This window comes from Melanerpes formicivorus, unplaced genomic scaffold (genome assembly GCF_026170545.1).
Source record: "Melanerpes formicivorus ecotype bairdi unplaced genomic scaffold, bMelFor1.0.p_v2 SCAF_5, whole genome shotgun sequence".
NCBI classification, from domain to species: Eukaryota; Metazoa; Chordata; class Aves; order Piciformes; family Picidae; genus Melanerpes; species Melanerpes formicivorus.
The window spans coordinates 12985303-12997403 of NW_027142357.1; the positions used below are offsets into that span (position 1 = coordinate 12985303).

The following is a 12101-nucleotide window of genomic DNA, read 5'->3' on the forward strand; positions in this document are numbered from 1 at the left end:
CTTCTGCGAAGTACAAAAGACAAGCAATAAAAGTCCTCCAACATGCCGCACAAGCTGCCTTCTGTCCCTGCTGCACTCCAGATACGTGTCTCCGTCCTCGAGTGCCCTGCTCACTAACAAGAGGAGCAATCTTCATCCTCCTTTGTACTTGGATGTCTTCTCCTTCTTCATCATTCCACTTAAGCAAAAGGATGGTGCTTTTCTCAGGACGCAGCTAGCTACATGGAGTAAAAGGGTAAACAGTAAGCTTACAGAAAAAAAAAGACACTGTGAAAAGCTTAGCTTGGGCCAAGTCTTAGTCACATCTTGGGCTGCTGGAAGCCACAAGTAATAAGAGCAGCTGCAGGCCATGGGTGCACAGCTCCATCCAAAGCCCAGCTCTCCAATGAGGTGCCCAGCCTTCATAGCACGTGCAGAAGCTTGGCTGCACTGGTGCTGGTTCAAAATCCAACATTACCAGTCAGATATCACTAAAAGAGCAAGCAGGAACCAACCAGGAAGTAGAGAGATATTTCAAGCTCTTTGACCCCATCACACCCCTCTGCTTCTCAGAGCACAGTAGTATTCACCTCCCAGCACTGGCACAGGAGTGTCAGGGAAGAGGAGAGCCCTGCCAGGCCTCTGCCAGCCCCAGAGCAACAGGGCAGAGAATGGGACACAGCCAGGATCTCTCTGTGGCCTCTGCCAACAAGACTGTCCTGCCAGACCCTGGGGGCAGAGAGGTGACATTCCTCTAACACAACAAGCAGCATCAGCAACAGTGTCTGCACTGCCAGGGCTAAGAGGCAGGCATTAGAAAAACTGCCTTTGTTCAACAGTGCCAGCCTAGAGGGAGGAAAAAAGCAGCGTTACTGGTGGTGCAAGAGACAAGGTAAGATCAAGGTGTCTGCCACTCTTACAGGAGCTGGTTTTAGGCATCGATTTGGGTAAGAGCTGGCTGCAGCTTCCATGTTATGTCTAGAATTCAGACTGAATTTCTTTTTTAAAGGTATCAGCTGTTTCTCAGAGCTGACCTGATATAGGCAGCTAGGGTTTCCACGGTTAAGAAGCATCAGAAAACCTTTTGTATGGTTCAAAAGACAGCACTGACATTTTGGGGTGTCAAATTGAGATCATCTCAAAACGGGAAAGAGCCCTGCCTTCAGTGGTCCCCATGGAAATTCACTGGAGTTTTCTGAAAGCTGGTGTTTGGCAGAGGGAAAAGCCTTCCCCTGCTGCAGTGGTTCCCAAACTCAAGCACAAGAGTGACTGGCTGAAGATCACAGACTGCAGCCAGGACATGTTTTGGGATGCTTCCTATAGGGCAGGCCAAGCAGGGAACACAACAGCAGTCAAAAGGGATCAAAAAACCACCCACATAAAGCACACAATTCCAGGGCAGGATGAAGGAACATCTATGACTTAGACATGTCCTGCAGTGATTTCACGTGTCTTCTGTTGTGTGCCACAATGCCAGTCTAGTGGTTCACTGTACACAATTAAGTCACTTTCCCACTGATGGGAGTCAGGCCACATTCCGATTAGTATTTACAAAAACAAGAACCAGCCAAACCCAGTACTGTGTGAAAGTGCATTTATTACAAAGCTAAATTTCTGACATAAAGCAATGTCTCTGAACAGTAGCACAGATATACAACAGCCTCTGGTCTCCAGTCCTTGGGGTCTTGAACCATCTCAACAGAGCAGTAGTCAATCTCTTCTCAGAGTTGTCAGAAAAGGGAGGGAAATGACAGAACACAGATACACAGCAACTGGTACAATTTCTTAATTCTCCTAAATTGTGCCTGCTCACAAAAGGAGAAAAAGTGTCAAGGCACTTCACAGAGAGCTTAATGTCTGCACAAAGATCTTGCAGAACACTCTGCTCTCTGCAGGCTGCTTGCCAAGGAGCAGCTGCCACTGTCAGGAGAGAACTGCGTTATTCCTGCAGAGAGAAAACAGGACTGTTTGGTTTAATAATCTGCTGAACTGCTTCCAAGGGCCGAAATGGCTGACAGGTCATGTTAGTGCTGTGCTCCTTTGCAGCCTGGAGCCCTCACTCCAGCTCCAGCGTGCACGTTTGGTCTCAGCTCACACCTTAGAGAGGGTTACCTTCTTCTTCCTGCCTCAGCCTCTTGGAGAGGTGCTCACTGATGGCCATAAGGGGGTTGGCTCTGTAAGTAGGATTGGTGATGACCTCATGAAACCGAGCCACTTCTTCCTCCCTGAGGGAAATAAAATAACATACAAATGCTAAATGCCTCATGCAGAAAGGACAGAGTGGATCAAACCAGAATTCATAAATAGTACATTTCTGTACAGACAGAATGACCCTGGGTGTAAACTTCAGAAAGGAACTGTGCAAGAAATAAAACCTAATTTACCCAAGGGCACAGCTCAAACTGCTGCCAGCTTCATAGGAGCCAGAGACTTGATCTCATGCCATAGAGACAGAAACAATCAAGTTAGTGTCCAGCATCACTTAGCAATGTTTTTTTAGAGCTTTTCCCTAGTAAATCAGGAACAAGAGACTCTGAGTATCTAGTAAATCACTAAGAATTAAAACTACTCCAGATTGCACAAGGACAAAAGCAGATTCTGCTTTCAAGAACTCATCAACTGACTCTCTTTATTGCTCAATATGGAGGCCTGGTAATCCTATGTGCAAGAGTAGTTAGACACCATGGGAAGAGTATGACAGAATTACCTCTGCATGCTTGGTCACAGCTGGTTGCTGTGGAAATGGTCTTGTCTTAAAAAGCAAGGAGGAATAAGAAGAGAGCAGGAGTTAAAAAACAAACCAAAACAAACCAGACCAAAACCATCACAAAAAAACCCACAAGTTTTAATGTAAGTCACATCCAAGGTAGCCTCCCCACCCTGCTCAGACAACATGCCAGACCCTCCACAGGCCAGCAAGACACGTATCTCCACATTCTCTGTAGTTGCTATGGATTAGCAGAGTGCTCTTCAGCCTGCAGCGTGCAGCTAGCTCCCTCCCTAGCATAGCCTTTCCCTTCAACACCAGCCCTGCCCCTGCCAGAGAAACAGAGAGAGAAGCCAAACCTGAAGCTTGGGTTGTGGCAGCTGAGGCAGCAAGGTGAGGCTTAGGAAACCTACAGCCCTAACAAACACCCTGGAAAATAAACCTCAAGACTTTCCTCCAAGCTATTCCCTCCCAAGAAGCACAGCCTTCCCAGACCACTGGGGTAGGTAGGGTATGTGCCAGAGAGAATCTTCACTGTATCTGTCCAGTTTTGTGCAAAGAAGAGGGGCACACACAGGGGTTACTGGCTTGCTGATACAGAAGATTGTGCTGGAGTTGACTGTTCAAATTTAGATGTGTAAACAAGTCCCTCCTCAAGTAGTGTCCTTCATCTATGAGTTCTAGCACAATGAGATGTGCTGTGGTGGTACTCAAAGCCACGACCCCTGGGTTTCTGTAATGAGCCAAGAAGGGACGCATCCATAAAGGCAAAACTGAGCTAAAAAGGCATCCCAGCATCAACAGTGCCCAGTTTGAGACAGCAAAGGGTATTCACAGATTTTTATGAAGAGCAGAACTGCAAACTGTAGACTGTTCTCCTCAGCCTCAGTTAGAAATGGAATGGCCCAGAACTGACAGAAATTCTGGAAACAGGCATCACAGAAAACAAACACCGCTAGATCACAGTGTCTACCCCCAGGAGAGCTGTGCTGTGGGGAAATGAAGTTCCTCATGCAGTATAAAGTATCTGAGAGATTATACAGAGGGATAAGGAGTTGCCAGACCAAGCCCAGGAATTATTCAAAAGCATTTAGTGCTTCATTTTACAAGAAAAGGGTTGGCAGATGCCAATGGCAGTTGTCCTTGTAAGCGATGTATGGCATGTTAAGTTAGCATCCTAGAGATGTTCCAACAGAGCAGTTCTGGATCCTAATGCTACACAGAGTTCCATCCACACAACCACAGCAGGCTTTCCTGAAGGGTCTCGGCTAGAGCTACGTGGGCCTGGAGTCATAAGATACGCAGCCACAACTGGAGGTTGCAGCTTCAATTCAGCAAGCCAAGACAAGGGACAGGCCACCTGGCTCATAATCAGATTGTCCATGCCACACAGAGGGACACAGTGCAGACATTCTCACTTGGTACTGCCAGAAATGACAGCTGTGGCCAGGAAGACAAGATAACAGTTGGTGTGGGTTTGTCCTGAAACTCCATAGAACATAGACATAGAACAGAGACAGGCCCAAGCCATCACTTTCTTTTCAATAATATGGGCAAAGTAAATTCTTAAAGGAGCAAGTGCAGTTTCCTGTGCTCTCTTTGCTTAGATTTTACATGAGACAGAAATGGAAGTAGACTGAATCCATGTAGAATTGACCAAGTCTGACAGGGACTAAGACAGAAACATCCTGCACTATGTAAACGGAAAATTAAAGCTGCCACCTTTCTAGGCCCACTTCTAGGGCCTTCAGGTATGCAAGAACAAAATACTAATGCTGGTTGTCTAGAGAGGTTGTACGATATCCACCCTTGGAGATATTAAAAAACTGGGTGGGCAAAATCCTGGGCAACCAGTTCAGCCTCTGCTGGCACCCAGAGGTCCCTCCCAGTCTCATCCATTCAGTAATGTTCATCAGGGAATGGGCACTCTAGTAACGGGGTACTTACAAGAGCCGGTGTTTCTGAGCTTGTTTCATCAGACAGAAGTCTGCTGGTTCTGCCTTTGCTTTCACACAGCTGTGGAGAGAAGAAACAAAACAAGTGTGTGAATGAGTGTTACAGAGAAGCAGTAATTTAGCAATTGCTGTGGAGATAGAGAGAGACTATGTATTCTGAATCTGCCTTCCCAGAAAGGATAGGAAATTGTCCAGTATGGAAAATGTTCTGAATGGCAATTATGTCCTTACCCAGACAGTAATGGAGATGCAAATTACTTTTGCCACAGACTAACAGCTTAAAAATCAGGCCTGAATGGACAAGAAGTAAATGCACTGCAAAAAAACCAGTCCACTTAGTTTATAGAATCATAAAATGGGTTGGGTTGCAAGGGCCCTTTAAAGGTCATCTAATCCAAGCCCTCTGCATTGAGCAGGGACACCTTCAACCACCTCAGGTTGCTCAGAGTACCATCTAACCCAACCTGGAATGTTTCCAGGGGTGGGGCATCTACTACCTCTCTGGGCAACCTGTGCCACTGTTTCACCACCTTCATAACTTTTTTTTCCTTATATCTGTTTAAACTTCCTCTCTTTTAGTTTTAAACTCCTTGTCCTGCTGCAACAGGCCCTGCTAAAAAGACTGCCCCCATCTTTCTTACAGGCCCCTTTTAAGTACTGGAAGGCCAAATGCTACTTCTAAGCCCGGTCATTAGCTGTCCACACCCAGATCACTTTCTGCTTATCACTAACCTGTGGGTCAAAGTGATACTGTTGCTTAACAATCCCATCAAACTTCTCACCACCACCAGGTGTGTGTCAGCTCTACACATCTCATGTTCCTTGCTAACACTGCACAGCCCCAGCATGGGCAGACATGAATTACAGTGTCACAGTTTCTCAGCAAGAAGATGGCACTGCCGGCCCTGCTTTGGTTCCTGCAGTGGGACCGCTGGAATATAGAGTCACTTACACTGACATAAAGAATGCCAATATTCTTTTCTCCCTGTGAACATACATCCTCACCAAAGGCTCTATAGCCTAAGTCAGTTGCAAACAGGTTATTTAAACAGAATACAGCAGAGCTTCATCTTTTGCCAACAAACAGAGGTTTTGAGAACCCATGACACTGAAAGACAATGGACTCGTGGGAACCTAGAATGGAGCCCTATGTGTAGCTGAGGCACAGTGGCAGGTGTAGATCTGCACTCTCTGTACCCATTTCTTATTCCTGGGTAAAGTCCAAAGAGATTAGAGGTGTAATCCCATCCTGCACAGGAAGCTGGAAGTACATGATGCCCAATGCCAAGCAGAGAGGCATAGATTTACCACAAAGACAAGTGCTAAGCCCAAGCAAGGGCCACATGGAAAGAGCAGCAATTTCAAATGCACAAGAGAAGTCACTGGTAGAACTGGACATTAAGGAAACAAGAACAATCTGCCATTCTTCAGGATTACACAAATAGAAACAGGAGAAGCAAGTGGGGAATAGGTTCTGCCTGCACAGAGCAGCTTCTCTCTGATTCGCCCTGGGGCTGAGCCCCAGCACACAGCTGAAGAGGGAATGAGAGTTTGTCTCCCACACCTCTGTTGGAGGAGAGCTTAAGGAGGACTCTTTCTTTATTTGTAGGTGCTGAGGACCAGGGCCTCCCCTACCTGATCTGCCCCAGTCCTTCAACTTTCTCAAGGTTAGGAAATAGGACAGTCTCTCACCACTTCTTCAAGACAGTAGGACCTGGTCTCTTGTTGGCAATCTTACAGGGACCTCCTCTTCCTGTTTTCCACTCTTGACTTGTTAACATCCATCCTTTTTAATCCACATTTTTTTGCTCCATTCTTCCTTTCTGCCTCCTCCCCTGCCACTTATTCCTTAAACCCACTCACTATCATCATATTTCCCTACTCAACCAGTTCCTGCTCCTTTTCTTGTCCATTTTATTCTCCTTCATGGGGGACCCTGGTGGACCTAAGTTGCTGAGGGCTGCTTTCATCATTGCCCCAATCATACCTGATTTACCATCAACCCAGTGCTCCTCAGGTCACAGGCCCCTGCCCACCCTGACAAACCCAAACAATGGTGGATGTTATGTCAGCCAGCCTTCACAGCACAGAGCCTGTGCAGCAAACAGCAGCCAGGAAGATCAATGCCTGCATGCTGCTCTATACCCTTCAGTCCCTCTCAAGGTCACCCCAGCACTGCTGGCATTACACAACAGGCCTGAGAGCTCAGGAGGAATGGCAATCAGCAAGAGCAGACAAACAGCTACAGGGGTTTGTGCAGCTCCCGTCACACAGCTGCATCCACTGGGACTGCAAGACACAGAGGAGCAGGAAGCATCTCTGCTCTTCTCATGTTCATTTACTGCTCAGCACAAGAACAATTTCTTGTCCCAGCTTGCCTCAATCACTCATAGAACCACAGAGAAATCTCTCCTCAGGTTGGATGGCAACCCACAGAGCAGGAGCTTGCCAAGTGTGCCACCAAACTGCCACTGTAGTCCCTCTGAAGTCAGAGCAGCTCTGCAGAGGGTGACAATGCTTACAGGAAAGCCTTTCTTGAGTACATTCCAGGCAGTATGACACCACATATGCCCCACAGGCTTGTGCCTCTTGGGACAGTTTCCTCTGCAGCACACCACAAGGGCAAAATGCTGCTTCAGACTGTGCAAGCTCACTTTTACCTTCAGCCATCCCACTATTTTAAAGGGCTTGGTGCTTCTGAAGGCTTTTCAGTTCCATGTAACAGGTCTGCCCTGCTGGTCTGGCAAGTTTGAAAGGCTGCTGCCTGAATTTCCCCCACCAAAGCCATCAGCACACTTGGACCATGTTAGTAGCCCTGTTTCATTACACTTCATTCATTATAAAACAGAATAGAACCCTCCCTGTAATGCTCTCTTACCCATCGGGAGATCAAATTCCTGGAGAATCTAATCTTTTATTAATAATGCTGACAAATTACCAGAGTATTACTCTTCATTTATGTAATAATTCAAATCCTATAAAAGCCTCCTCTAATTATTTTAAACACTTACACACACACACACATCCTCACACACAGCCCCAGAAGCCACAAGCCAGTGAGGGGAAGAAGAGCACTGTAGTTCCTCCATGCTAGTACTGACTGCTTTTTGGCTGGCATGTCACAGGCAATCTGGGTGACATCAGTCAATGCCAAGCTCCCACCTCCAACTGCAGACAATGCCAGGGCTAGGCTTCTCTACTTTGCTGTGCCAGAGCTCCACTGGGCTTCGGCCTCACAGTAGAAGTGAAAACAAAGTCAGACTATGAGCTCAGGCTTCCAGAAGGGCTGCCACACTCCCACTGGAGGTCCAGCTTTGGAGACGGAGGAAGCTGACGGAGCTTCCTTGAGGATGTCAGGCTGGAGATTTGTGCAACACCACCAAACGCTTCCACATGTGCCGATCACCCTCTGCCATGAAGTGTACAGAAGTGAAGAGTGACTGCAGTATCTGGAAGGACCATTCTGGCCACTGGTCTGACTTGAAGCAGAAAGGAGTCAGACCAAAGGAAGTGTATAGCCATATCATCTTGTTCTTCTGACCACTGGCATCAAACTTGCATTGCCTGTAACTACAAGCTGAGCTGAAGGGCACTTCTTCCCACAGGAGTAAGGGAGATACACAGTTTATCCCTAAATGGCTCATACCTCTTGGGTGGCTTCCTGCTCCTGCCACCTGTGGTCAGGTCAGAGAGCTCAGGTAGGGCTTCCATCAACAGCTGCATGTCTCCCACTACAGGTGTTGCTTTTCTCTTTGCTTCATCTTTTTGCTTCTGTTTGGCTAGCTTCACACTTTCTATTTCTGAATGAGAAACAAGATGTTACTGCAGGAAGGAGAAGTGTTTGCATGAGATAACTCATGAGCTAAGAAATTCATAGGCTGCTTCACCATCTAGAGGAACAACAGGCCAGAAGTGACTTTAACCAGGGAAAGACTGAAAAAAATGCAGGTGGGTAGTTCCCTCCCTTGCTGTGTGTGCTTATAACTATACACACCTCCACAGATATTTGCAATGGGAAATGAAATCCCGAGACTGATTTTGTCTGTTTCCACCCCTTGCACCATGGTGTGTATAACTGTTCATTGCTCACAGCAACATGGCACAGAAGTCTTGGGGGGTGGGAAAAACACTTTGACCATGCATGGAATTGTAAGACAGAAAGAAGTGCAAAAGAGACAAACCAAACAGAGTCAGTTCCATATGTGGTGCTAAAGAGTCACAGCCCCATCTCTGCTTTGCTGTTGGGTCAAAGCAATGGTCTCCTAGCACAGGCAAAAAAGATAGACTTAATTTCAGTTGTTTACTTAGTTTGGAGCAAGTCGAGGTCTCACCTTCATGACTCATGTGGAGCTCAAGTAGTCATATGTTAGATAAACTGCACCCTTAGAAATGCACTGCATCAAGAAGCAGACACAGAGACAGCTGGCTTTTCCTCAAGACCATGTTTACCAGTCTCCCTGCAGCAGTTCTGAGCAATGGCCTACGAATGTTACAATGGTCTCCCTTCTTGGCCATAGGAGGTGGGCATTGAATGCTGCAGGCTTCTGCCTCAGTCCTCAAAGGTCTCTGGCATAGAAGTAGGTCTAAGGCACCAAAGAGCAGCAGGCCCTAGGGTAAATGCCCCAGAAAATGTTCTCCAGAACAGCCCACAAAATCCCAGCACTGCTACAAGCCTCCAGCGCAGCTCCAAGACAACTCAACCTGTCCCAGAATCACAGAATGACTTAGGTTAGAAGTGACCTTAGACATCCTCCAACCTCCCCACCATGAGTAGGGGAGGCCTCTCAGCTAGACTTGGCTGCTCAAGCCCTCATCCAACCTGGCCTTTAAACACCCCCAGGGAGGAGACACCCACAACCTCCTTGGGCTGCCTGTTCCAGAATCCCACCATGCTCATACTGAAGAACTTCATCCTAAAATCCAGTCTGAATCTACTCTCCCTCAGCTTAAAACCATTCCCCCTTGTCTAACTGCTAGACACCCTTAGAAAAAATCCCTCTCCAGCCTTCCTTCTGGTATTGGAAGGCAGCTATAAGGTCTTTGCTGGAGTCTTCTCTTCTCTAGGCTGAAGAACCTCAGCTCTATCAGCCTGTCTTCATAGCAGAGTGTTCCCTTGAATCATCTTTGCAGCCCTCCTCTGGACTCACTTCAACACCACTGAGTCCTTCTTATAATGGGGGCACCAGAACTGGACACACTATTTGAGGTGGATGCCACCAGAAACAACTAGAGCTCAGGGGGATCCATGAGCTCCCTTTCCTTCTGCCAGGTGATCACCAGGCCTGGAAACCCCCGTACTGTCTTGACACACCCAAACAGTACCACTGTGATGGAGGACTCCACTTCCTCTACAAGCACCCAGTCAAGGCTGCAGCAGAAGAGCAGGCTTCTGCTTATTGCCTTGGACAACAAGTGTATAGCAAGGATGAGCCCCAGTGCTGAGCTAGAAACTTATTGTCTGAACAGGATGGAGCTTAGTGACAGCAGCTCTGGGGCCAAGCTGGCAACACAGTGGGGGGCAACGGCTTCAGCTGCAGCATGGCCACAGAAGCAGGACTAAAGCAGCCAGTGCCATTCTACCGGCAAGATGCCTCCAGCCATTCTGGGTCTAATCCTGATGCCCATATTCACGAAAGAAAAACTCAAATTCACTGGCTAGCTGCTGGCTCCTTTAATATCTTGGTCTTGTTTGCTCCCCAACTTAGCTGAGGCAAAGAGCAACAGTTTCTTGTGAACTGCAATTTTGCTGTACATGGATGTTTGTGACAAATCTGGATTGTAAACGCTTCTGCTCACAGCAAGCCCTGCCAAGAAGACAGCTTTCTGTTCTGCATCACTTCTTTTTTTGGTCTGGCTTTATGAAGCTGACTACTTCAGTGCTTTCATAAACAGTATATGCTCAAAATTTTCAGACACCTGATTCTGCACAAACATCCCAAATTCTTTTCCTATGAAGTCTTCTTCAACTGAAGAGCCATGCAATATACGTATTTTTAAATGTGCATACTTCTAATGTCTGAAGCATTACATAGGTTTTTTTTTCCCTCTCTAGTCTCTCCTGAGATGATTTATTGTAATGGAAGGAATCTCCAAGTTTTGCATTTGCACTACTGGGCTGAACTTTAGTTCCCAGGGTCTTGGCATTCAATGCCATAAAGGCAGCCCTGGGTCAAGAAGAAACAACAAACTCTTGGGAAGATTTAGGAAAGCAGAGATGTAATGATAACAACTTCAACAGTCCAAGTTGGGTTCTGGTTTGGGGGGCAGATTACAAAACCCACAAAGAATTGGCAGTTATCTGCATCAGATAATAATCAGTGTGTCTCTGTTGACTGCAGCTCTTTAAGGTCACAATGTCAGAATGCCAAGTTTCATTTAAAAATCTCCATCTCTGGAAATGTCAGTTCATTTTGCTGCTCTAGTTAATAATAATACATTTCTTCACTGATGTTTACAGAGGCTCTTCCCAGCTTTTCCCTTTTCCTCAAAAACAAGCTACATACCTGATAATAACACTTGCTGACTTTTCTTACAGAAATCCCTTTGTGCCTCCTACCCCTAGCAAAACATTCACTAGTGAATGCTGGTATTCGCCAACTGGCCACATGTTTAGTGGAGAAATCAAGAGAGACAGCAAACGAGGTATCTGTATCTTTTGTATCTGTAAAGCACTTCTAGTATCTTCTAAGACAGAGATCATCTGACCTGAAGTTTTCAATCTTCATGTTCTCCTCAAAGCAAAGCTTCTACGTTTCATTTGTATTCCCTCATCTTGGTAATTTCAGAGCCAAGAGAGGAGGAAAGAGGCCAGGACAGAGCCAACATACATGATCTTGAGAAAGACTGATGCTACAAAGGCACATACACAGGAGGGCAGGATTAAGACCGTGTAGGGGCATTGCTCCTGGGCTTTACCAAACTGGTTGACCATGTATGTGGGAGCAGTGCTGACATCCAGCTACAGGATCATGCCCTCTATTTCTTGCAGAAGACGCGAGTCCCAGGTACCCCTCTTATTGTGGATGTCATTAAATGCTGCTGAGGACTTACCTTTCTCCACAGCAGTTAGAACAGTACCTCCTTTCAGAAGAGGGAAAGTTCAGCTGTGCTCCAGCAGTCCCCTCCTCTGTTCCCCCAATAATACCAGACAAGGAGAGACCTTTAGGAGCACCAAAATCACAACCAGCATGCCAGATGCTAGGACTAAGCACAGCCATCTACGCATTGTGCCCAAGAGGGACACCAAGAGCTGCAGATGTCAAAGGCACTTGACAGTTGTTGGTTGGTGGCAGGGAGTAGCTTTCCTTCACACTCACAGCGTTATCAGCTTTTTTATGTAGGAGGAGCCTGGTGAAATCACAGGTTGATGGACTTGAGTTCAGAGCTAAGGAGCAAAACACGTATACTCTGGCAGGAAGCCACATCTCTCAGTGCCAGACACAGTCTGTTAGCAACTCTGC

The 12101-nt window shown here is 46.7% G+C and overlaps 1 protein-coding gene across 2 annotated transcripts in view; it reads right to left on the reverse strand.

The window, feature by feature from the left end:
• Nucleotides 1–1556: 1556 nt before the first annotated feature.
• SLX9 (SLX9 ribosome biogenesis factor) overlaps nt 1557–12101 on the reverse strand; it is a 47515-nt gene continuing 36970 nt past the window's right edge. For both annotated transcript variants that reach the window (XM_068138218.1, XM_068138219.1), the window contains exons 4-6: nt 8288–8441; nt 4634–4702; nt 1557–2204 (exon numbers count right to left, since the gene is read on the reverse strand). In XM_068138218.1, coding sequence (XP_067994319.1) covers nt 2078–2204; nt 4634–4702; nt 8288–8441 — 350 coding nt within the window. In that variant the 3' untranslated portion in view covers nt 1557–2077. The remainder of the gene's footprint in view (nt 2205–4633; nt 4703–8287; nt 8442–12101) is intronic.